The 27,072-nt window shown below is 41.0% G+C and overlaps 2 protein-coding genes across 3 annotated transcripts in view; both read left to right on the top strand.

Annotated features, from left to right (window-relative positions):
• The window catches only part of LOC310859537 (uncharacterized protein), a gene marked incomplete at its 3' end in the record, with an annotated part of 37,105 nt that extends 20,939 nt beyond the window's left edge, over positions 1-16,166 (top strand). Inside the window, exons 6-10 of the mRNA XM_083766129.1 lie at positions 4,509-4,610; positions 7,423-7,908; positions 15,083-15,139; positions 15,589-15,665; positions 16,158-16,166. Coding sequence (XP_083622255.1) covers positions 4,509-4,610; positions 7,423-7,908; positions 15,083-15,139; positions 15,589-15,665; positions 16,158-16,166 — 731 coding nt within the window. The remainder of the gene's footprint in view (positions 1-4,508; positions 4,611-7,422; positions 7,909-15,082; positions 15,140-15,588; positions 15,666-16,157) is intronic.
• A 3,023-nt stretch (positions 16,167-19,189) lies between these two features.
• Positions 19,190-26,825, top strand: LOC310860584 (5-hydroxytryptamine receptor 3A-like). 2 transcript variants are annotated; one of them, XM_083767581.1, is made up of 10 exons: positions 19,190-19,984; positions 20,696-20,850; positions 21,076-21,120; positions 21,733-21,842; positions 22,269-22,438; positions 22,975-23,129; positions 23,709-23,919; positions 24,649-24,792; positions 25,580-25,659; positions 26,164-26,825. In XM_083767581.1, the coding sequence occupies exons 1-10, from the start codon at positions 19,459-19,461 to the stop codon at positions 26,389-26,391; spliced, it is 1,824 nt and encodes a 607-aa protein (XP_083623707.1). In that variant the 5' UTR covers positions 19,190-19,458; the 3' UTR covers positions 26,392-26,825. The 2 variants fall into 2 exon arrangements, with proteins under 2 accessions (XP_083623707.1, XP_083623708.1); XM_083767582.1 differs by lacking the exon at positions 19,190-19,984 and adding an exon at positions 20,537-20,626.
• The last annotated feature ends 247 nt before the right edge of the window (positions 26,826-27,072 follow it).

Genomic DNA, 27,072 nt, shown 5'->3' with positions numbered 1-27,072 from the left:
AATTTTAATGTTAATTCTGATTCTTCTTAACAACTTGCACCACAGCAAGCCAATCTGGGGGAACATTCACCAAAAGTAGCTGATCTACAAGCTCACAAGCTGTCATGATAAGGTTGTGCAGCCTATATATTTTGGTTCTTTGATTTTGTATATACGGCTTAATGAATAGTAAAGACATCAGGATTAGGTTAAACCTGGCTGTTAGCCTGGTCCGGAGCAGGCTAAATCCACAGCATTTGTTTCCATGGTAACTAGTGTGGCATTGCTTTCATGAAACCGAATCAAGCCTCAACATATCCAGATTAACTGGCTAAATTAATCTGGCAAGATTAACCCGGCTTTCATGAAACCGGTTAATTGTTGATCCAGGCTATATTAAACCAGGATATCTGTTAAATCCCGGTTTAATCCCTAATCCTAGTTTTGTTGAAACAGGCCCCAGGGCATTCTCATTGCCAAAAGCCATGGGACTTGTGCCTTGACTCATGTGGAAGTGGAACACATCTGTCATTTTGTATGTGAAGAAATTTGTAAAAACTGCAAGCAGCAATAAGAGGGGCCAAGGAATGCAGCAATAAGTAAGACTATATGCAATATGCACAATAAGCGGTTCTGCAGCCAGCTAAGCAGGTCTGCAGCCAGCCAGCAGCGTTGTTGAGCAGCCTGCACCTCTCAGTTCACACGGGTGTGATTTTTATTATTGCTTGTAGAAAAACTCCCTTTTTGAAACGATCAAGCTCCTCGCCACTCGCCCTACACACTTCCACTCGGTTTGAGCATAGATAGATATATAAATAATAGAGACGGCACCGGAATTCCCCTCCCAACCGGTGCTTGTGTCTATTATTTATATATCTATGCTCAAACCGAGTGGAAGTGTGTAGGCAGGGAGAGTGGCGAGGAGCTCGTTTAAAAAATGGAGCCTGTCTGTACTGGGAAGTGAAGGATGCTAGGCAGGCAGGCATACATACAAAGTCGTACGATTTGTCACACACGTTACCGCAGTGACATTCTTTCTCCGCATTTGACCCATCTCTTGGAGCGGTGAGCTGCTGCCGTGCCGCGCTCTGGAATCATTTGATTAGTAGATTTGACCCCCCCAATCCAACCCTTGATGCGGAGTGCCAAGCAGGGAGGCATTGGGTCCCATTTTTACAGTCTTTGGTATGACCCGGCCGGGGATCGAACCCCGACCTCCCAGTTTCAGAGCGGACACTCTAACCACAAGGCCACTGTCTGGTCAATGCAGGTGACCACTGACCAGCACTGGTGCGCTAAACAGTGTGACAGCTCCACAAATCAACCGTGGCATTACTTAAAACACATTTAGTGCCGGAAGTGCCTTCAAAATAGAAGCTCTGGGTGCCAGAGTTGTCTGATCGCTTTTACTCTGAAAGCCATGAACCGGAAACACTTTCCTAAAAAAAGTTGACTTTACAAAGAGACCTCACATCCCCGATCATCTTAATTAATTTTTTTACGCTCCAAAAAGCGTTCATATTTTGCGGGAGAGACGGATGAGGAGCAGAAATGAAGCGCCAGCATATCGATCCATTCATCACCACGGAGAGCGCCTTGGATTAGGAGATACGAGTCATTCTTTCTGCTGCGCTAACATGGGAGTCAATGACAAGCTAATAGTTGCACATAGTGTTAGCCTACGGAAAGCGAAAAGCCAAAAAAAAAAAAGGAAAAATTCTTAATATTCTTATCTCGCCCCGCATCTCTAGGACGTCGCTAGGACGTCCTCACACGTCGATGGTACTAATATGTCGGGATCCTTATGACGGTCTCATACGTCGTATGAACTGAAACGGCTAATTTGCTTGAGGCAAGATTATATTAATATAATAATAATAATAATAATATCTCAATTAAAAATATATATTAAATAGAATAACCAATTTTTAGCTGTTAACACTTTAATCGTCCGGGATTATTTAATCCCTTAAATCACAGCGCCTATCGATTTATAGCAGCGGAGCACATTTAGCGACGGACCAGTTGCTATCCCGGATGTAGCTGAAGTAGCTTGATGTAGCCAAAACTCTCCCATTGAATGTTGCGCAACAGACGCTCCCAGCCTGTGGAGTGATGCGATTGGTTTTGATATCAATAATCTCCGTCCTTTTTATCAATCCTGATTTTTCCCATAATAGAATGGCTATTTACAAATCCGTCGCTGCCAATTGCGGTGTACTGTATGTGTGAAACACGGAACCGAGTCCCAGTCCACTCGGGCAGGGGAATTGGCGTGCGTTATCGTGAAGACATGCACATACTTTCCCAGTAAGTCCCCTAAGCCTCCACCGCATCATTGAGTTTACCTGGGAGGTCGTCTGTCAGGCACAGACACTGACTCAGACTCCATGTCAATCAGACGGCTGAATTAACGTTCCACTCGGCTCGTCAATATATTGGCACGTAATTGTCAAATAGCTCTCTGGTGAGTACTGTGCCGGGCCACCCGTGTTGTTGGTAAAATAAAATGATAAATCGCCTACATACAGAGATGCAATGACAGTTGAGTTGCCACTGTTTATAGACCAAAATACAGTTTGGGGCCTGGGCTTGTTTTCACCAGCGATTCAAAATTGTGTGTGTGTGTGTGTGTGTGTGTGTGTGTGTGTGTGTGTGTGTGTGTGTGTGTGTGTGTGTGTGTGTGTGTGTGTGTGTGTGTGTGTGTGTGTGTGTGTGTGTGTGTGTGTGTGTGTGCACATACATACTTGACAATTCAATAGCATCAACAACAAATAATGTACCTGTCTGAAGTGAGTGGTGCAACAGTGCCCCCTGTTGGTACCCTAGACAGACAGACAGACAGTCATAGGCCCTCAATTATCAACCGTGCATACGCCAAAATATGGGTCCACGTCGAAATTACCGCATTTACCATTTCCGCCAAAGCTTGAAATTGAACTTGACAAAGTTCAAAACTCACGTCTGGTCGGGAGCTGTCGTACGCTTTGTCCTCACCTGTTTTTCTGTCGTAGAACAGCGGAGCAGCATTGTTTGACCAGCTGAGAGGCTGTCACAGGCATCTAAACATATGTTTTCACTCCTAAAATGTTTAAAACTAATAATAGCCTACATGTGATTTTTTCTTTTTTTGTAAAAGCATGTCATATGAAATTGGTAGGATATTATCATATTTCCAAGTGTGCAAGCTTATTAAAATCGCACAATTAAAAACAATGCTACAAGTCATGCTTAAGCCATTTAAACAGTGTTTTGCATGAGCGCATACCGGTAGCCCCCTCGATTTTTCCAGTTTTGCAATAACAGTTTTTGGTATAAAATACAGCAGCCTTGTGTACATAAAACAGAAAGATTGGGTATTAGGTAAGACTGACGTTATGTATCTTTCAGGACCTTTCACTGCTTCGTCTCAACCATTACTCAATGGCTCTGGTCTCAGCCACCGCGGTGGATATTTTGACATTCCGTTTTTATTTATTTTTAATGTTGCCACTACTGTTGGAGCAGCCATAAACTACACAGGTTCATCCCGATGTTCTGGGCATCTTTGTTAGTAAAAAGCAGGTAAAAGAGTAACGTTTGAGGCACTCTGCCGTTCACTATAGTATAAGAGGTGCGCCTGGTGAGGGTTTTAACCCCCACAGCTACGTCGAGTCCGCCTACAGGAAATACATAAGCTGCGACCATGAGACCCGTTCCTGGGTTCGTCTATAACAACTAGGAGCAGGGAGCAGCCATTGTGTAGTGCTCTGGGAGCAATTAGGGGTTTAGAGTCTTGCTCAGGGACACACAACGACACATTTCTGGCCTGGAATCGTACCTGGGACAACCAGGGGCTCTGGCTGGCTCCCCAGGTGGGCTCACTGATTTGTACCATAACATATCAATTTCAATTTACAATTTACAATTTAGGCATTTAGCAGACGCTCTTAATCCAGAGCGACTTACATTTAAGCAAGAACAAAAGCATGGGAATACATCACATAAAAGCATTTATCATGAAACATGCGTAAGCTAAGAAGGTAACAGTGGAATATCTATATGATGAAACTATACATAATAAACTATACATATTCACTACTATGCTATACATATGTACCATGGCGTGCTATGACTATATACAATACAATTATAGTGCTGTCTACATAACATGCTATAAGTCTGTGTCAAATGCTATCTAAGCCAACATAAATGCTATCTAAGGGGTTAGGGTAAGTGCTATGGGCCATGATGGAGTCTGAAAAGGTGGGTTTTCAGGCTACGGTGGAAGATTGGGAGTGATGCTGCAGTTCTGACTGCAATGGGAAGTGCATTCCACAGTTTTGGATCCAGAAGGGAGAAGAGTTTGGGACGTGTGGAGCGTTGTCCCGGCGTTTTCTTATTTCTTATTTCTTATTTCCTTATCTTTGCATCCCTGGTTCATAAGTTGGGCTTAGGTATTGCCTTTACCGTGTGCAAATATTACCGTTATTAATATTCTCCACTAGGTATCCAGTTATTAAAGTCCTTATTCACTTGCTTCATTTCAGACCAGTGTGTGGAGTCCAGACTGCAGGTGCAGATGAACTCTCCAGACTCAGCCAGGGACATTTCTATCAAACAGGAGGAACCTGAAGACCACCCACAACTCAGTAGGTATTTTCACTATAGGATAATCTTGGTAAAACTATATATATATATATATATATATATATAATGAAAATTATACCAAAATGGAAGTCCTCAGGACTTTTTTGTGTTATCCTTTTGGCCTAAATATTCCACCGTACCTGTGTGCTATTTACATTGTTTGAGTATTCAATCAATTATTGAATATGCAATAAAAAATAAAATCTGCACCAAATTCTCAATCTCGGAACAGAAATTCAAACCAATTTTAACATTATGTTAAGCACTTATCAATTAGTCTTTCACACAGCTGTGACTCGTTAGCGTCTGCTAGATACCAGAGGGCAGTGCCACACTGTTTATCCTGAACAAAGAGGATGGTCGAATGGTGCATTATTAATTATGTTATAAACAGTACATTAAATGTTTCCAAAAGATGTGTTAAATAGCCAATGGAGTAACATACACTTCAACAATCGCTTGTTATGATATCCACTCGAATCTTAATTAATAATAAATATATATATTTTTACTCAAATATATAGGCTATCAGAATGTGATATGCCTATCCAGAAACTACATTTCTGGCACTGATTTGGAGTTACAAGCCATTGAAAACAGCACATTGAACGCACGTGAATGTGCGCGCACATTAAGCAGTTGATGTCAAAACTTTGTGCAGCTATAGTCTACATGCTCTCAAAGCTTTCAAAATCCACTTTACATGATCAGTGTTGTGACTAACGCCCTTACATCGCGTTACGTTACATAACGTAACTACTATTTGCAGTAACTTGTAACCTAACGCTTTACATTTCCCCATTCCATAACGGCCTTATAGTTATTGTGCGAGCGTTACCCGCGTTATGGCGTTATGTCAACTTATGTGATCAGTGAAAAGTCTCGCAGCTCCGTCCGTGAGTATCATACAGGCGTCTCTGATGCTGCTGATTGCAGTGCAGAGACTAGAGAGCGCGCCGCTCTCTGTGTTGACAGTTTCGTTTGTGCTCTGCCTCTCAACTAACTGCGGGGAAAACACAGATGTACAAGCCCAAAGCGCTGTGCATTGTGACCGGTAGATAACTTGTAGATCTGCTACTCCCAGCGCAGGACGGGCGCATGCTTATGACGCTCTTAAATATGGATCAGCACTCAGCAGCCAGCAACGACAACGCACTAGCAGCATAAACCACTCGTCGTCAGACGGAATACACACACGCAAATACGAGTCACGACACAACTGTGTCTGTGCTTTCATCCTTGCTTCTATAGCCTTTTAAATCTCATTTCCCATCCACGGGCACAAGCAAAGTGATAGCAGCTTCCACCCGATCTGGATGGTGGTGTTGTTTCTGACGAGGGTAGCAAGTAGCAACTAGTTAGCATGGGAGCTAACATTAGTTTAACTCTGGTCCATATCGTTAGAAGCCAAGGAGTCCTCCTTAATAACACTGGTACTTTCCATCCGTTCCCCAACCCTCACACTCATGCTGCCTTTACACGGGCAGACACAGACGAATGGGAATATCATTTGGAGCAGGCCGAGCAGCTACTGTACACGTCTGTTTGCATCAACATGTTGCTGGCTTCACAATTAATGATAGTTAGACTGTATCGTTGCGTCTGCCCGTGTTTAATGGTCAGGGTTTCACTGTCCACAGCAGGCAGACCTGTCAAAACTAAGCACTTCCCAAAACTCACAAGACATGCCAGCCACCACCTATAAGTTCAAACACACCTCTAGAATATTTCTTTCCCCAGCTATCTCATTCCACTTTCATTTATTTTATTCCATAGTCTTAATAGTTTTTCTCTAATAAAGTAGTTTTTATTTGTTTTCTCATGTTCCCCTTGAAAAGCGTCTTTAAGTACTCAGAGAAGCATTATATAAATAATAATATCACTATTATTATTACTACTTTTTTAATTGCCTATGCTTATGTAGTCACTATTCATTGATTCACTCTTATCCAAATCCATTCGAAAAAAAGCTCACTGATGATCAGGTCAAATAGGCCTATTGATATGCGATTAATTGAGATTAATTCATCACAAAAAACCTTCTTTTAAATCGTTTTTTATATATATTTGTTTTTTAAGTAAAGTAAAGTAGTTACTTTCATAATTTAAGTTATTAAGTAACAAATTACTTTGTTAGATAAGTAACGATAACTATAATTCCTTACTTTTTAAAAGTAACTTCCCCAACACTGTACATGATCCAGCATGATACTTGCTTTTCTTTGGGCTCTGAAGACGTTATCCCCCAAATAACTGTAGGCATGGGATATATATATTATAATTCGCCATAAGCTTCATTAACTGTTTTTGCGCTGTACAGTTTCGTTTTCATCATCTACTACGACATGCTGTGAGCTTTCAAATCAACTGTTTCCAAGACAGAGCAGAGCCTTTTTTTTCACCGATAGACTATGCAATGTAGCCCCCAATAGGATCTTTAATGAATTGCAGCTTGGTTAAAAGCACTCTGATGAAAAAGAAAAAGATATATAGTTCGGACGTCCGCTCGAAAATCCCTGCTGAAGCTCGAATCCTAAAAACAGTAAAACAGCCTTACTTGATTCGTCCCTGCCTTGTTGCAGTGTGCAGCACAAAGTGTTAGGATCGGAAACTTTAAATCAATTAATTAATAAAATTAATGTGTACGCTGTTTGAGAATTGTAAGCATTGAGTTGGTAATATAACATATATAATTAGGGTTACCATTTAAAATGAATAGTTTTGCTAAAATCTTTCTAAATCTTTGAAACCTGGTTTTGTTTTACATTTTAGGAATCCAGTGTTGACTATCATGCTATTTGTTTCTTCTCGTAGACATCCTGCACATGGTTGTGTGTAAAGAGGAAGTTTCTCCTGAACAGGAGAGGAGCCCCAGTCTGCTACAGGACCAACTGGAGCCTTCACACATTAAAGATGAACTTCAAAGACCAGATGAACCTGTTGGGTCAATGTTGACATTACTAGCAGTGAAAAGTGAAGTTGATGAAGACATCTCTTCACACTTTTCTGAAGTTGAACTTGAACTTGATTCTGACACTGAAGTCACTGAAGACAGTGATGATTGGGGGGAGACAAGCACCGGAGAAAAACCTTTCCACTGTAAACATTGTGACAAGGGTTTCACTCTGTTGGGTAATCTGAAGACGCACCAGCGTCTCCACACTGGAGAAAAACCTTTCCACTGTAAACATTGTGACAAGAGTTTCAGTCTGTCACGTTACATGAAGAAACACCAGCTTGTCCACACCGGAGAAAAACCTTTTCACTGTACTCATTGTGACAAGAGTTTCAATCAGTCAGGTAATCTGAAGACACACCAGCGTCTCCATACTGGAGAAAAACCTTTTCAGTGTAAAGATTGTGACAAGAGTTTCATTCAGTCAAGTGATCTGAAGAAACACCAGCGTCTCCACACCGGAGAAAAACCTTTTCACTGTACTCATTGTGACAAGAGTTTCACTGATTCAAGTACTCTGAAGAAGCACCAGCGTATCCACACTGGAGAAAAACCTTTCCAGTGTAAAGATTGTGACAAGAGTTTCATTCATTCAAGTGTTCTGAAGACACACCAGCGTTTCCACACCGGAGAAAAACCTTTTCACTGTACTCATTGTGACAAGAGTTTCACTGATTCAAGTAGTCGGAAGAGACACCAGGTAATCCACACTGGAGAAAAACCTTTTCACTGTAAACATTGTGACAAGAGTTTCAGTGTATCACGTTACATGAAGAAACACCAGCTTGTCCACACCGGAGAAAAACCTTTTCACTGTATTCATTGTGACAAGAGTTTCAATCATTCAGGTAATCTGAAGACACACCAGCGTCTCCATACTGGAGAAAAACCTTTTCAGTGTAAAGATTGTGACAAGAGTTTCATTCAGTCAAGTGATCTGAAGAAACACCAGCGTCTCCACACCGGAGAAAAACCTTTTCACTGTACTCATTGTGACAAGAGTTTCACTGATTCAAGTACTCTGAAGAAGCACCAGCGTATCCACACTGGAGAAAAACCTTTCCAGTGTAAAGATTGTGACAAGAGTTTCACTGAATCAAGTACTCTGAAGAAACACCAGCGTCTCCACACTGGAGAAAAACCTTTCCAGTGTAAAGATTGTGACAAGAGTTTCATTCATTCAAGTGTTCTGAAGACACACCAGCGTCTCCACACCAGAGAAAAACCTTTTCACTGTACTCATTGTGACAAGAGTTTCACTGATTCAAGTAGTCGGAAGAGACACCAGGTAATCCACACTGGAGAAAAACCTTTTCACTGTAAACATTGTGACAAGAGTTTCAGTCAGTCACGGTACATGAAGAAACACCAGCTTGTCCACACCGGAGAAAAACCTTTTCACTGTATTCATTGTGACAAGAGTTTCAATCATTCAGGTAATCTGAAGACACACCAGCGTCTCCATACTGGAGAAAAACCTTTTCAGTGTAAAGATTGTGACAAGAGTTTCATTCAGTCAAGTGATCTGAAGAAACACCAGCGTCTCCACACCGGAGAAAAACCTTTTCACTGTACTCATTGTGACAAGAGTTTCACTGATTCAAGTACTCTGAAGAAGCACCAGCGTATCCACACTGGAGAAAAACCTTTCCAGTGTAAAGATTGTGACAAGAGTTTCACTGAATCAAGTACTCTGAAGAAACACCAGCGTCTCCACACTGGAGAAAAACCTTTCCAGTGTAAAGATTGTGACAAGAGTTTCATTCATTCAAGTGTTATGAAGACACACCAGCGTCTCCACACCGGAGAAAAACCTTTTCACTGTACTCATTGTGACAAGAGTTTCACTGATTCAAGTAGTCGGAAGAGACACCAGGTAATCCACACTGGAGAAAAACCTTTTCACTGTAAACATTGTGACAAGAGTTTCAGTCAGTCACGTTACATGAAGAAACACCAGCTTGTCCACACCGGAGAAAAACCTTTTCACTGTATTCATTGTGACAAGAGTTTCAATCATTCAGGTAATCTGAAGACACACCAGCGTCTCCATACTGGAGAAAAACCTTTTCAGTGTAAAGACTGTGACAAGAGTTTCATTCAGTCAAGTGATCTGAAGAAACACCAGCGTCTCCACACCGGAGAAAAACCTTTTCACTGTACTCATTGTGACAAGAGTTTCACTGATTCAAGTACTCTGAAGAAGCACCAGCGTATCCACACTGGAGAAAAACCTTTCCAGTGTAAAGATTGTGACAAGAGTTTCACTGAATCAAGTACTCTGAAGAAACACCAGCGTCTCCACACTGGAGAAAAACCTTTTCAGTGTAAACATTGTGACATGAGTTTCAGTCAGTCACGTTACATGAAGAAACACCAGCTTGTCCACACTGGTGAAAACCTCTTGTCACAATGTTAAGTCTGTTAATACTTATCAGTCGATCAAGTCACCTGAACAAACATCAGAGTGTCCACACTGGAGAAAACTCTTGTCACTGTGACAAACGTTTCAGTCAGTTAAGTGCTCTGAAAAGACGTCAGTGCATTCCCACCACAGGTGGAAAAATACATATAAGTTGACTCACTCGGATGATCACATTTAACAGCTGTATGTTGGCAGTGAGATGGTTTGAGATGATTTCTTTATTTTTGGCTAGAGGATTCCATTGCGGGGGTCATATGTAGACCTTTTGCAAATTATTTTGGTGTTATATTTTGCGATAAATTACCAGGTAAACCATTATGAAATGTATGAGGTAGAACAGTTTTTCTGCACTTTTACAGTTTTAAAGGGACACTTCACCCTTTTAGCAAAAAAATATATATCAATGACCTTTATAAGATTTAGAACACTTTCCTGGCGTTATTTTTTGTGTAATCTCTGGGTTTAGATATTTTAGATTATCCGATCTGCACTGACGTCAGAGCAAACTTTCCGTATTCTTTCCGGACTACATTTGTCTCTGTAAACACTGCAGCTAGACCAGCCCCAATACACACTCGTCACGGACACTGTTCCACCTACCTACGTTGACTCATGTCGCAGCACAAGAGAGAGTATACAGAGAAAACAACTGCTTTGGACGCTTGGTCCAGAACCGTGTCGATGGAATATTGTCTGTCACGAGTAAGTAGGCCTATATTGCTACAAATGTAGTATTGTATAGCTGTTGTCAACTTCTTACGTTGTCTTTTGTGTATGCTAAACCAAGCTAACCGTGGTCCTTATCCGAGTGCATTGGTTTGTAGCCCCGCTTGGAACCCTACGTAAAGTTTCTGACAGTTGGATGACAATGTCAGAAACTTTACGTAGGTTGCGAGCGGGGCTAAATGGTTTGTTGCCTAGGATAGTAGGATTTAGACTCTCGTAGATATCGATTATGACATGTCAGAATCGACAAATACATCTACGACGGAATAAATCTCAGGCTTTGTAACAATTATGATTGTTAGTTGGCTACGTGTTTCCGCACGCATGTTAGACACCAGGGCAGCAGTGAACGTCGTGACAGATGAACCAGACTGTAAACATGCTATGTTATATGTTATGTGAATAAAGTGTAAGCAGCTTGAGTAATGCTTTAATCGTCCGTTCTTGAAGTAAGAGAGGCAAGAATGAAACAGGCTTGTTTGATCTAGAGACTTGATATGCTATCTTGTAATTGTATAGCGTCCGAATTGATATTCAACCCAGTGTAAGTGTTCGTTGTACATGTCAATATTAGGCTACTTTAGGTAGCGGTGTGTATATTACTGTAACTGAAGAGTCAATTATACTCCACTGCTGTCTTTTTCGAGCTGTCATATTAGTGGAATATCGGAAATATCCCGGTCTATATGTTACTATAACTATATTAGCTATAGTTTACCGAACTATAATCACGTCTGTTTTATACTTTTATTGTCAATTATATCTTTCAGTCAAAATCGCTTGGTTGGGTTGCCTACAGACACTTTCTCGAGTGGGTTCTGAGAACTTCTGACTGCAAGGAGATTTGGTGCTGGAAACCGTCTTCGGATTCGAGGAAGTCTTTGCAGCTATAACATCCCAGCTGCAATAATATATTTTTCTTTTGTTTCTGTAAATAAAACTGAGCTTCACATTTTGGTTTCAATTCATTGAAGGTATGCATAGGCTATAATAAGTAGGCCTACTGTACATTTATTACTTTACCAGTAATTCAACTGTTTCAGTTTGACATTTGCTAGCATTCAGCTGTGGCACTGACACTGTAATGTGAAGGGTTATCTTCATTAGAAATGGTCTGATAATAGTCTCATTTGGCCCAGGATTCATTTGGCCATGTCTGATACCAGTGTAAAAATATTAGTCCATGTTATCAGTGAAAACGTGAAGAATAAAAATCTGTCCAGCTATATACTGTATGCTGTATTGAATGCTTACAAAGCTTCTAGCTGGAGTTCAATATTTATCACTAATATCAATTTCATGGGTTGACAAATAACATTGGTTGCATCTTACAATGGAAAAGGACACAGTAATGCAGTACGTTTTTTTCTTTTTACTTCCACATTTCCACAAGAATATGTTCTCTAAAAGCAGTGCATTAGAATGAGAGTATGCAAAAATCTCCATTCATTTCCATTTCAATTGGCACACCTAGACGTAAACAATAGTAACATTCTGTCTATGCTTTTGGTTCCTCAAATTGTAATGTGTAAGCAAATATAAAGCGTGTATGCCACAATGCCACAATGTTCTACCAAATCAGTGTATAACAGTGATGATAGCCACTTTCTTTGTATAAAATATCTGGTTTAGTTATTGTCAGTTTGTAAGTTTAGAGGAGAACAATAGGTGAAATGATTTGCAGTTACAAAATGTATTATACAGGAAGGAAGATAGAAGTGATAAAGCTTGATTGCAGGTGGATTTCAGGCATTCCCCTGACATCCGGCTATGACCTCCATACAGTATGTCTGTCAAGGAAGGAGCTGTCATCACCCGTCATCGGCCTCCACATTCACTGGTCTGAATGAAAAACAGAAAAACAACTTGTTAGCAATGTCTTTCATATGAAACTAGGATTGTATTCAAATAAAATAATATTCTATGTATACTGCAACATTTGCACATTTTTCATTACATATTTTCTATGCAGCTATAAATGTATGACTCCTATATATTCAAGTGTTTACTTTTTTTTTTTTTGTTCAGCAAGGCTAATTTACAGATTGACTAACTTTTTGATTATTGATAATGGACCCATCCGTGGAACTGCAGGGGGTCCCATGGATGCACTAGGCTACTGTACTGTGAATTGGTGCCATTTAATTTACTTTGTTTGCATAATACGTTGCACTGTTGTTTGCATAACTCTTTGCAATAGTCAGATTTAGAATTGTTTATTTCTTTCAGATACTTTTTCTACATGTATATAACCATATAAGCTGAGTAGATAGTATAGACTATAGAACCCAGGCCATTTCCACCGTTGTAAAGGAAAGCGCCTCAGATAGAGTATAAAAAAAGGTTTTTACCAAAAACAAAATAAGAAGCTACTACAGCTGTATGAGGCCTGGTGCGTAATGGTTTAGTGCACTATAATTAAAACAGTTTCTCAGACTTTCTGTTGTCCAAATGTATCGTTTTATTTTCGTATTATATTATCTATATTAGAAAAGGCAACATTAGCGTTAGCTGCTGATTGGTTACTTTAGCATACGTGTACCCAAAAGACACAGTAGCCTAGAAGTTGTCAACATAGCTACAATACTACAATGTATGTACTTACTCGTGCCTGACATTCCATCCACACCACCCAGTTACTTTTAGTAGGTTTCCAGACATCTGTCATGTGCGTCCACAGCTGCGTTGTAACTTGTGGTGTTACCCGGTACATTATTGATTCGGCAGCCCTGGGGGGGGGGGGGGGGATTTGTGGCAAGACGAGCGTCTCCTCTGAGGTTGTTTTTTCTTTGTATATTCTCTCTGGTGCTACTCTGATCGGCGACGGCGACATGATACAAACACAATAACAAACAAAAGCGCATGTGGGGGTGGAGTCAACGTAGGTAGGTGGAACAGTGTCCGTGACGAGTGTGTATTGGGGCTGGTCTAGCTGCAGTGTTTTGGACAAATGTAGTCCGGAAAGAATACGGAAAGTTTGCTCTGACGTCAGTGCAGATCGGATAATCTAAAATATCTAAAACCAGAGATTACACAAAAAATAACGCCAGGAACGTGTTCTAAATCTTATAAAGGTCATTGATATATATTTTTTTGCTAAAAGGGTGAAGTGTCCCTTTAAGGTATGGCTTTTCTGTGTTCTATTAATGTACAACTCCTTGGCTGGCATTTATAGCTATATGACCTGAATATGAATCGGTCTGACAGCATTAAGTTTCCATTCATATTGCTTTCCTCTATGAGACAAGTCCTGACATTCCAAAAAGTTGAATGACACTGTTTATTTGAGAGCAACTAATTATCATTTCATGGAAAATTACATAGAAACCAGAAAAATCATTTAATATCTCATAGCCTGCCCTTATAGCACACTATTGTCGTACTGTAGACTAATCAGTGAGCACATCTGGAGGGAAGTATAATAATAAAAAAGTACTGTACTGCATTGTTGCTTCTGTTATCATTGGGGAGTATGTTATACATTGTGAGTAAGCCTGCTGCCAAGTCCAATCCAAAGTTGCTTGCAGTGTTCCGTTTCTGATGATATTGTGGCCTGTATAAACCACATGGTGAGCTGTCGCACATCCCGACGATCGTAAATCATTTGTGCCTTTGTCACACATCGCTGCGGACATGTAACTGTTTATGACAAGAGCTAATTGGGGTATCAGCTTACGGCTAACGATCAATGTCCTCACAACAACAGCTCCCACCTCACTGATGATGAAACGAGGATCGTAGAGTGAGAGAGGAAGGGTGGGGTGTGCTTATGCTACCACCTAATGAGCAATAATGGAGTTAAACTCTATATAGGCCTAATTTGTTGACCATGATTCCCGGGGTCTGTACCCATTTGCCCTCTTGACCAAAAAATGCTGACCTACAAGCTAACAATGGATGTTCATTGTTCACCATTTTAATAAATGTTTGCCCACTATGAAATATCCAGAATAGGAATGTTGGGCTCACAATTGCTTAACTCACATTAGAACTATATATCTTTTTATAGTTTTAGCAAAGTGTCCAAATTTGCAAAGCTTCAGAACAGTTGAACAGTTTGAATTATGTATTTTCATTAACCTGTTAATACCAGGAAAGTGTCATTTTACATCTTAACCACTTAGCTATTCCAAAATAGCGGATATACAAGCTCATAGCGTGTGACTTCTTGCCACGCTGTGAGCTTGTAGATCTGCCATTTATTTATTTTTTAAAGATTTGTGCATTTTTATACTGGGCAGCTTGATGTGAAAAAGGTTATTATTCGTAAATCAAAGTGCTCTGTGAAAAGGTAACTTGCACTAACAAGTGCTTAACAAAATAAGTTACTCCTTATGTCCTCTGGGATTTTAATGGTTTCTTTACAGACTCAGCCAGACCTGTTTCAGTGAAACAGGAGGAACCTATAGACCAGCCAGACCTCGGTAAGTCTCTCTCTTTTCCAGCTTTAAGGTGTTAATTGTTCATTGTGACATACAACGGTTGTTGCTTGATGCACTAGGGTTGGACGATATGAAACTTCTAGCCCATATTGATATCCAATAGACTGGCCGATAACCGATATTAACCAATATGATGTCATTCTGCATTAAAATAAAACTATAATATTAATGTTAATTCTGAAAAGGGAGTATAAACAGCCCTGTAGTTACTTCTTCCTTGTCTGTTATTATTGAAGTTGAGAATATTATTTTATTTTATTTTTCTATTTGAAATCTGATAGCATCACACACTACAGGATAATGATCTCATCAGATCATCTTATACAGCACACAATACTTAGGTATTGCCTTTACCTTCTGCAAATATTATTACTAATATTCTCCACTAGGTCTCCACTTAATAAAGTCCTTATTCACTTGCTTCATTTCAGACCTGTGTGTGCAGTCTGGACTGCAGGTGCAGATGAACTCTCCAGACTCAGCCAGGGAGATTTCTATCAACAACTCGGTATGTATTTTCACTATAGGATAATCTTGGCACAAAAGATCATGAAAATTATTAATCTGGATATTATAGGACCACAATGGAAACAAGTCCCCAGGACTTTTTGTGTTATCCTTTTGGCCTAAATGTTTCACTGTACCTGCATGCTAACTAACACCTGTGGGACAAATTGTGAGTACTTTATATTTGAAATCGGAATGTTTATATACATACGTTAGAATTGTAAATGTAGCGATCGCGTAAAACAGGCTGCAGTTGCGCCAAGACTCTCGTATGAAATACGAGAGTCATGAACCATGGCTATTTCAATTCATGCTTGATCATTTTGAACCTCCCAGTCACCATGTCAGGCCGAGCGATACTCATGGATTTTATGCAATTCTTTGGTAGATTGGCTGAAATGTTGCCGTTGTCTCCACCAGGATCAGTTACAGTACCTATGGTGGCTCATTGCTGCCATGTGTGATGTCGTTATAACAAATCTTGTGTCTACAGCTCAGCTAAAAAAAACAAGGACAACAGATGCAATTGAACCATGGAGTCTGCCAGTGACGGACAGTAATGTGCAAATTCAAATTGTGGAGTGGATATTCGAGAAAAAAACCCTCAAAAGGATATAACAGAAAAGTGCTATTCATTCACATGAGACAATGTGCAGGTAAGAAAAAACACTAACTGTGAGAAAGCACACAATAGAGGCAAGTGCAGCAAAATTAGAGTTAAAAAACATAAACAATGATGAAAATTATCTTTAACATAACAGGAATAGAGTATACTATAGGCTAGGCTATGCAAATACATGCACGCGCACACACACACACACACACACACACACACACACACACACACACACACACACACACACACAGCCCTGTTATGTTGTAATACTTGTGTCTCTGTTTTAACTCAGCATGCTGCCTCCACCCCCCATCTGACTCATGTCATGAGAGAGAGAGAGAGAGACTGGACAGAGTGGGGGGGGGTATCGAACAGAGAGAGGGCATCACACAACTGTCTGTCTTGTGATGGTGGCGGGTTTCTGCCTATACCAGTGACCACCCGCTATAAGGCTGCATATTATAGAGAAACACACACACTTTTCCCCCTGTGTGTAATTTCCTGTGTTGTATCTCCCTCTGTAGCACGATGCAGCCCATTTTGGGGGCTTTAAGCTACTGTTTATCTTTTGGTCTATTTTTAGTGGTATAAGTTCCACTTCATGACCTGAGCCATCTCCAACATCAACACTCAATGCCTTGCCTGTGACTAACAGTGGGAGAACCTAAATGTCTCCCGTAGCAGGCAGACGTGCAACGCACGTACATGTGTAACAAAATGCACTTTAATACTGGTACAGAGACACTAAAGTATGATATATTGTCTCTGAGATCTCTCTGAGTATTATGTAAACGTATAGACAATTGGAAATACTCTTTGTACTTTAATACAGTACTTGAGTAAGTGTACTCAGTTACATTACACCACTGGCCCTCCTCTGTTGAGGACACCAGGGCTGGGACTTAATGCTGTTGATTTATGAACACACACAGTTACAGTTGCATGACTGTATCTTTGTTTTATCGTTGTTATGTGGCTTAGAGGAGAAAGAAACGCACACACACTCATCACTCCACACACACACACTCGTACTGTCACAAGCTACAATGCTTGTTCGTTTCATTTTCCTGCTCATCTTCACAGGTAAGACAAATAGTAGCCTGTATATATTTGATGTAGAAACTAGAACATAATATATGCATGCCCTGTTACATTTTCTATTTCTATTTAGCTTTAATGCACGTTAAAATGATTTCCAAAACGTAGTGATGTGACGATGTCTAATGCAGCTTTAGCTATTGAAAAAATAGATGTACAAGCTCATAGCGCGGCACCAATTGTGCCGCCCCTGCCGCACTACGAGCTTGTAGGTCTGCTATTTTTGAAATATCGTGAAAATGTGGCGCAAATCTTTGAATATACATTCTCTTAACTCAAATCTTTGCCTCTGGGGGGTTCCCTGGAACAACATATTTACAGATAATTCTGGGGCTCCTTGACATGAAATAGTTTGAGAACCACTTGTATAGAAAACATGGGTTTTTCAGAAAACTGTCATGATTTAGAAGACAATTTGGAGAACCGTCCTCGGGTCTCAATGGGTTAACTGAGGGGTCATCAATATGACCGTATACTCGAACAAATGTGTCCGACGTGGCAAAGACTTGGTCTTGTAGTCAGGCACCTTTTTAGATTTTTGGTTTTACACACCTTTAGAATGTTCTTAATTTGATCATCATACCCAATTACTGAATGTCAAGAGTCCAGAATAATATGTATGACACTGATTTACTACGACACTATGGCACAATATGAGTCCAACTAGTACTAGCTGGTTCTCAAATATTTCATTTGCAAGGACCTCCTTATATTAACTCTTAGAGTGTATAAATGGAACCAATTCCATTTGTACACTCTCAGAGTTACAGACCTGTTGTGGTCATCTGTATGTGTTTCTGGTCATATATTCTGTCCTTCTGGTATTGTTATTTTTTCCCCCCCTATACACCAAATCTCTTTGCTGAAAATAGCCGATCTACAAATCTTGGGGACCTGCTGAAAATAGCAGATCTACAAAGCTTGGGGACCTGCTGAAAATAGCAGATCTACAAAGCTTGGGGACCTGCTGAAAATAGCAGATCTACAAAGCTTGGGGACCTGCTGAAAATAGCAGATCTACAAAGCTTGGGGACCTGCTGAAAATAGCAGATCTACAAAGCGTGGGGACCTGCTGAAAATAGCAGAACTACAAGCTCACAACAACTCCCAACGCAAGGCACAGTGAGCTTGTAGATCTGCTACTTTGTTATATTATTTGTGATCATGTAAGACAGGTAACGCTAGTCCAGAGCAGCAGAGTTCAAGCCTATCAATCTATTCTGCGGCTAATGTCAGAGTTTATGGCAGCATTCATAGGTTACAAGTTCAGGCAAATAATACACAAAGGCTATTGATAGTGAGAATACATCATGGGTTTTTGGTCATACACAAATTCTTGGCAAACAGAAAGACTGCCTAGTCTCATATCTTGACGTCATTATATACGGAAGTCAAATTAATATCAAATGAGAACTGTGGTCAAGTCGGGACACGTTTCCACAAAAACAGCTCTTGTGACCAGCTGCTCCGGATTGTGCCTCAAGCTCATTTGCATTTTGATGAATTGAACAAGGTGGACCCTCTTGTAAACAAGTGTAATGCTTCATTGGGTCGTCCACTCACAGTTAACAGTCTTTGTATTGAGTTGTGCTTGAAATGTACTGTAATTCTGCATGCAAACTGTTAATAAATATTTCAATCAATCAATCAATCAATGCAAGTCCAGTGGCCGGCCCATGACTCTGGAACACAGTGTAAACAGGGGAAAAGGACAGGTAATATATAGATCCATGGGGAACTCTAACTTAAGTAAAATGTGGGTTATAGTCTTAGACCTTAAATGCATTAAAACCTGGAAAGCATGTGTCACTTTAGATTTTAAGCACTTTAACCATTGTGTTATACTTTGGCTGTTCAAAAATAGCAGATCTACAAGCTCATAATGATTTGTGCAAATCTTATATACCGAACATTTTTTACTTCTGGGGGTCACAGGAACAAAATTAAGCAGCTATACATAATACTCAATCAATACAAGATATGTGCGCATACTCTGAGCATTCATGTTTGGCTCTTTTGGTCAAGATGCATGCAACGTATGCAGGCTACATTGTAGCCAGTTATCCACCTACTAAACCAAATGTTCCTGGTGCCAGGCTCAGCAGATTCAGGAACGGCAGCATCCATGCCAACCGTAATGCCAACCCAGAAGCCATCCGATGACGTGATGCCAACCCAGAAGCCATCCGATGACGTGATGCCAACCCAGAAGCCATCCGATGACGTGATGCCAACCCAGAAGCCATCCGATGACGTGATGCCAACCCAGAAGCCATCCGATGACGTGATGCCAACCCAGAAGCCACCCGATGACCTGATGCCAACCCAGAAGCCACCCGATGACCTGATGCCAACCCAGAAGCCATCCGATGACGTGATGCCAACCCAGAAGCCATCCGATGACGTGATGCCAACCCAGAAGCCACCCGATGACCTGATGCCAACCCAGAAGCCATCCGATGACCTGATGCCAACCCAGAACCCATCCGATGACCTGATGCCAAACCAGAAGCCATCCGATGACCTGATGCCAACCCAGAAGCCATCCGATGACCTGATGCCAACCCAGAAGCCACCCGATGACCAGGATTCAGCTGCAAGAAAAGGTATGTAGAATTGTGTTCAAATGACAGTCAACAGGAATGTGTAGTCCTACAATGGCTTGTGCATTCCAAACTCATTCAGGGGTCATTGATATGTCCATAAATGTGTCCATGTCAAAGACTTGGTCTTGACCGTTGGTTTTCTTTTTTTACACACCATTATAATGTTGTTTTTTTGACCATAAGACCCAATTACAGAATTTCAAGTCTCCAGATTTTCTTCAGAATATGTATGACACTTATTTACCACAACACTATTCAGGCCCGGTTTTGCAAGCGGAACAGTTGCAATATTAAACTACTGTAGAGAGTTCAGATGTTCTCTCCAGATGTTGCTGTAATGCAGGGGGTGCCCACACTTTTTGACTTGGGAGCTACTTTCAAAATGACCCGCTCAACAAGATCTACCCACTGAAAACATTATAAAGAATGATGCTATGTCCATAATAATTTTGAGTTGTAGTCTTTTAGCTTGTGTTTACATTTGCACTGTGGCAGCAAATACGTCATCAGTATCGCGTTGATCTCGCCTCTAGCGGCCTTCTCTCTGGTCAGAAATGGTTCCGAGTGCATCGTCTCTGCCCGAGAGGGACCAGATGGGAGCAGGAGGGGGAACTCACTGCTGCCACCAGCTGGTGGAGTCAGGTATACCATCTAGTGGCTCCAATCAAAATGGACTATCTTCCTAAATGAAGAATCTTTTGTTCTACTCAGTTTCAGGTAAACATGTGTGTAGTTTCCATGACGTAGTGGTGCACCTGGACCTGAGGGCAGACAACAGGCTGTACACTGCAACACGGCCCGTTTTGGACCACACCAAAAGCACCGAGGTTACCATGGATGTGTCGCTCAATGCTATTTTAGACGTGGTAAGTCGAAAAGTCGTCTTTTCAATAAAAAAGTACCCACCATTTTCTTTTTACTTCAGTAAACGTATCAATACCATATCGTAGAAATAACTAAATGTATGGTATAAAAAATGTACATCATGACATGCCCCAAAATGGGACACTTTTTTTTTTTTTTTTACAAACATAATTGTTGCTATTTTCAGATAGGAGTTGTAATTGTCGTCTGTGTATGCTTACTCATAGATTGAGAAAGACCTGAAATTCATCTCAAACATGTGGATTTCAATGGTGAGTTCTGATTAGTAGGGTGGAAAGTACAATGAATGAATACATGAATACAACATGAATACATACATTTATGTTACATTTACAACATCATTTTGGTGTGGAGCAGGGGATGCGTACACTTTTCTGACCATTCGTTCCGACATGCGTAAAACGACCGGATTAAGGTTGGCGACCATGCGTTAAGGTTAGCGACCATGTGTCAAGGTTGGCGACCATGTGTTAAGGTTGGCGACCATGCGTTAAGGTTGGCGACCATGTGTTAAGGTTGGCGACCGGATTAAGGTTGGTGAACATGCGCTGCTCTGTGCTTGCGGTTATTGTTATAGGTTAGGGTTTGAGGTAGGTTGGTGGAATGGTTATTGTTAGAAAATACCAGTAAATGAGTAGATATATATAAACACTTTAATTGGAAAAAGCTACACCCTGGTGATTCTATCCTGATTCACTAAGCTGTCAACTGACTCAGCATTTGTATCGCCAAAGGAAGGGCGTTCCACAGTAAAGAGCAGTCATTTACACGCTATTTACAAACGGCTTATTAGTGAATCAGGACCATAATATGACTGTAAAATAATTAGACTTGAGTTGTTTGTAATTTTCCTTCCACTGTAGACATGGGAGAATGAGCACATATCCTGGGATCCCTCTGAGTTCTGTGGAATTGAATTAATTACTATACCCACTGAATGGCTGTGGAAGCCTGACCTCATCATCGAAGAGAGGTGTGGACACACACACACACACACACACACACACACACACACACACACACACACACACACACACACACACATAGAGAGATATGATGCAGCACCAGTTGTTTTCATGCTATGAATGCATAATATAATGTGTATTTGGATACCAGCACAGCAGTGCTGACTGAGGCATTAACATGAGTCAATATTGCCACCATGGAGGAGCACAAACAACTATTTGGATAGTAATGGCAAGCTTCAAATGCTAATTTGAAGTATCATGTGAGGGCCAATGCAGACCGTATAAGAACTATATATTGTGTGTGTGTGTGTGTGTGTGTGTGTGTGTGTGTGTGTGTGTGTGTGTGTGTGTGTGTGTGTGTGTGTGTGTGTGTGTGTGTGTGTGTGTGTGTGTGTGTGTGTGTGTGTGTGTGTGTGTGTATGCATGTCCAGGTTAGAGATGGATAAGGTTGTTCCTAGCCCCTACGTGAGCGTCCACTGCAACGGGACAGTCTTCGCTCTGAATAAAGAAGTGGTCGTCAGCACCTGTATGATGAACGTCTACAAGTTCCCCTTCGACACTCAGTCCTGCGACCTCACGTTTGTTTCCGGGATATATGATCGTGAGGGAGCCCACCGTTTGTGTTTGAATGTACTGTATGTGTATCTGTGTGACAGTTACAATGACTAAAACTAAGACTACATATATTGTCGATTTCGTCAACAAAATACCCGTACAGGGTCACGGCACCAATGTAACGCCCTGGATTCGAACCCGGGTCTCCTGTGTGGAAATCCAACATTTTAGGGAGAATTTCATACTGCTATTTTAGAGCCGAATATAAGTCGGTTTGGTTCTGTAGAGACTACAATGTGACGTCATTCGAGGTTCGGGGAGAGCCAAAATCGTTTCGGCACTACAGCAGTATGTCCTCATTCATTCAGAGTTTAATTTGGCCATGAAGCCAAGGAAACACCGGGAGTTTTGAAGAGACACAAGACGACTTCCAAATATTTGTAAAGGGAGGTGAGCTGGGATAAATTAAGTGGCTGCAGTGTTGTTGTCACTCAGGAGCTGTCTTGTCCTCTCCTCTTGTGGACTCCTAATTGTTTTGGCGTCTGAATAACCTCAGTGCTTTCTCTCCCGTTCCTTTACCAGCTGATGAATTGCAGCTCAAAGCAGCCTTTGACCTCGCTCTCACCCGTTATTTTTCCGTGATGATGATTAGGAACGAGTATGATTGGATGTTTCAGAACTTTTCCTACGTCGAAATCAACGCGTCGAACTTCAGGCCAAATCGCATTGTCTACACTGTAGGTATTGTTCGTACAGGCCAGGCCAGGGGTCTTCAACGTTTCTCATCAGGCCAGTACACCCCTTAGCTGAGAGATAGATGAAGCAGGGACCCCCACCCATATTGTATACAATTATTGTGTTGCAAGTTGCAGATTTAAGTTTTTCACACATTTCATAGACCTGTTTGACAGCACTATGTTGGATTCATGCTAATGTGTATTTTCAGACATTTAACCACTTTAACCCTCAATACTTTTGCAATAAACCTGACCTTACTCTTTTTACAGCAAGCCTTTGCCGAAAATAGCAGATCTACAAGTTCACAAAGCCCTGCAGCGCAAGGCATTGTTTGCTTTTTTTGGCTAAAGTTCTCCTCGGAATAGGGTTCAAGTGGTTAATGTAAAAGACAGATATGAATATCCTATCACATAGAGATTTGGCAGACCTCCTGTAGTAACTCTGAGGACTCCATAGGGGTCCCGGGCCCCCTGTTGAAGACCCCCGGGCTAGGGTGTTTTCTACATTTGAATGCAAGCTGCTACAGTTGAATTTCTGAACCGTCTCTAGGCTGACCCTCTAATATCGCCTCCATGCAGGTCACCATGAACAGGAAGGCCGTCCTCTACATTGTCAACTTCCTGTTGCCCGTCTTGTGCTTCCTGTGTCTAGACATGGCATCTTTCCTGATCTCGGACAGCGGTGGAGAGAAGCTGAGCTTCAAGGTCACCGTGCTTCTGGCGGTCACCGTTTTACAACTCGTTCTCAACGACATCCTACCCGCCACGTCCAACAGAATGCCCATCATAGGTAACATTTAGCTCCGCTCCATATAGCGTTATAGCGTTATGTTACTTTTGAGCCGTTGCGTGCACCTCCCGGTAGAGCAGCCTCTCATCTGTAGTAAAACAATCACACCCGTGTGAACTGAGTGGTGCAGTTCCCCCCCCCCCCCCCCCCCCCCACACACACCTCTAGCTCTCTCTCTCTCTCTCTCTCTCTCTCTCTCTCATTAGCAGGCAACATTGCAGCACTATCTCTCTCTGTTTCTGGCGCCCCCTACTGGTACCCTATAGTCATATACTCGTGCTCATGGCCACATAGGTGAACATGGACATGCCACATGCCACATACATACATAGGTGTACACGGTCATTGCTGGTTGTAGGAGTGGTTGCACCACTCAAAAAAGAAAATAATACACAATGGACTTCTTGTGCTTATAGATGAATTGAGCATGAATTGGACCCCAATGGAAACAAGCCATAGTTATTTTTCTTGGGTTATACATCCTTTTAGCAGAACTGTACTTTCCTGTGCTCTTTTTTGCAAACTGTCAATCAATCAATCATTCAATCAATCCTTATAGCGATCATCGTACCACTGTAGCATTTGTTCAGCAGGGAACATAACCTTTGGGGTCAGCCAGCCCAGGATGAGATGTTTTAATCTTTGGATCATTCGTCGTATACACAATATAATAATCTATTTAGATGTCACGGTTATAGTTACATGAATCAACTTGTGTCCTGCCCACAGCGATGTACTGCTTTGGGAGTTTTTCTCTGATGCTGCTGAGTCTGTTGGAGACACTGATAGTGACGTATCTGCTGGAAAAAGACTCCCAGAAGATGGAGACGGACAAAGACCCCAACCTGAAGGAGGACAAGACCAAAGGCAGAGGTGAGACATTGTTTACAACAGTGGTTCAACTGGTTCCCAAACTTTTTAGCTCACGACTGAGGAAGGTCGAAGGACCGAAACGTTGCATTTATTTGGACATTAACCCATTCTGACCTGAGATCAGATTCTAAAAATGTCTTTTAAATCTTGACAGTTTCCTGAAAAAGCTATGTTTCTATGTCAGTCGTTCTTCGATTTTAAAAAAATAGCAGACCTACAAGCTCGTAGCGCGCCACGACTCCACAAGCTTGTAGATCTGCTATTTTTCAATAGCTAAAGCATAACATAATACTAACACCAAAAGGGGTTCCCGGGCCGCCCAAAATGGGTTATATAAAAAGCTCTTGAACCAGCAGGTAGCAGTGTGCGGGTCTCCCTCTTTCTCCTATGTGTGTCTGCAGTCTGCTGCTTTTTCGCCGACGCACCTGCTGTTATTAGTAAATAGTGTGCGGAAGTCTTCTCTTCAATAGCTCACGACCCAAAAGTGAGCTATTGAAGAGAACGCGTCGCTTTGTGCCACACTGTGAGCTGTATTTTCACTACTACTTTACTTGTGTTTTTTCTTTCAATAAAACACACAAAGACAATAGATAAACATCACATATGTTTCCAGATATCGTCTTATATGAATAATTATACACAAAGAAAGTATATTTTTGGTAAAAAATGAATAAATAAAAATAAATAGCATTGGACACTCGCACTTCTGAATGTTAAGCACTTCTGAAAGGTCCTCTATGAATTAAGATTATTATTATTATTATTATGTGTAATTTGCTCATTTCAGAGAAGAGATGGTTTTACAATGATGTCCCTGATGGTGGTGATGAGAGAGAGACAACGCACAAGCTACAGAGTATGGAAGAGGTTAGAGTCGTGTCACCATTATACATGTGTCTCTAGTGCACTGGTTCTCAACAGTCTGACAAGTGACAATTTATGGTCATTTAACCCATTCTGACCTGAGATCAGATTCTAAAAATGTCTTCTACATCCTGACGGTTTGCTGAAAAAGCTCTTTCTATGTCAGTCGTTCTTCGATTTTTCAATAGCTAAAGCATGACACCCAAAATGGGTTAAGGCCTTTGTATATATAAAAAAGCCTACTGCATCAAAAGTAACCAATCTATACTGTAAACATTGGCCAAGTTGTATAATAATAATGATAGGCCTATAAGAAAGTGGCAACAGTTTTGAAAACTGGTGCAGCGAGCTGGTAGATCGGCTATTTTCCCAATATTTATCTGAAAAAAAACTAAACATATAAGTGTCCTTATTAGCATAATTGTTGGTCCAAAAATTGAATGTCAAATATACCACGCTTGGACAAGTCACCATCCACTTAATAAACAATCTAATGTGTGTTTCTAGGACAACAATCTCAAAGGGGAATCTCATGGTTTCCAGGTGATCCTGGATGAGTTGAGAGATCTGGAGAAGAACCTGCGTGTGTTCTTTATGAGTAAAGAAGATGGGAGCAGGCCTGGTTACTGGACCCGAATGGCCACCAGAATCAACAAAGCCTTCTTCATTGTCTACGTGACAACAATCGTCGTGTTTCTGATCGCCATCTTTAGTGCATGGAGTCCTGAATACTAAATCAACACAAGCTGCAGCTTGTCTATTGCTTATTTGATTATTATTTTTGAATGTTGAACACTCTTGAGTGACTGCTTATAGTATTTAGAGTACTCCAACATCTGGCTTTTGAAATTACATCATAGGGCAGCCAATTAAGTCTGGACTTTTTAAATGTTTGTTTAGAGCACTAAATGCGACTTCATGGAGCAGCCAAGTCTATGGACTTGTAATGTTTGTTTAGTACACTTTAAAAAAAAAACGTTACAGGGCGCCTGCACTCACTTAAGTTCACACACACAAGTGTGATTTTTCCTATCATGCAGCAACTTTACATTTTTCCTATCATGCAGCAACATACATCTCTTTACTGTGGTAGCAAATGTCTGCTTCTGTGTACTACAGGCCTGTAGACTTTTAAAATAAAATAATACCAATGGTGGCAGTATTGACATGGTAATGTTTCAGTTAGCACTGAAAGGGTTCATGAGCAGCAATTAAGCCTAAAGATACCATTTGAATAGCATTGAACTCTATACCTCGACTGAGTGTGTACGTGTGAAGCAGTGTGTAGCCTACTATAGGTGTGATCTTCATTACCATAGACGGAATGTGGTTTAAACCAGAGAAAATGTTTTGGGAGTCTTCATCCATGCCTTAACGGCCAATATGATTATTAATTGTTGAATCCGTTTGGAACCT

The sequence above is a fragment of the Protomyctophum parallelum genome (assembly GCF_964188405.1).
Source record: "Protomyctophum parallelum genome assembly, chromosome: 1".
NCBI lineage: Eukaryota > Metazoa > Chordata > Actinopteri > Myctophiformes > Myctophidae > Protomyctophum > Protomyctophum parallelum.
Note: the sequence above shows the minus strand (reverse complement) of the source record. Positions and strands in the feature narration are given on the sequence as shown.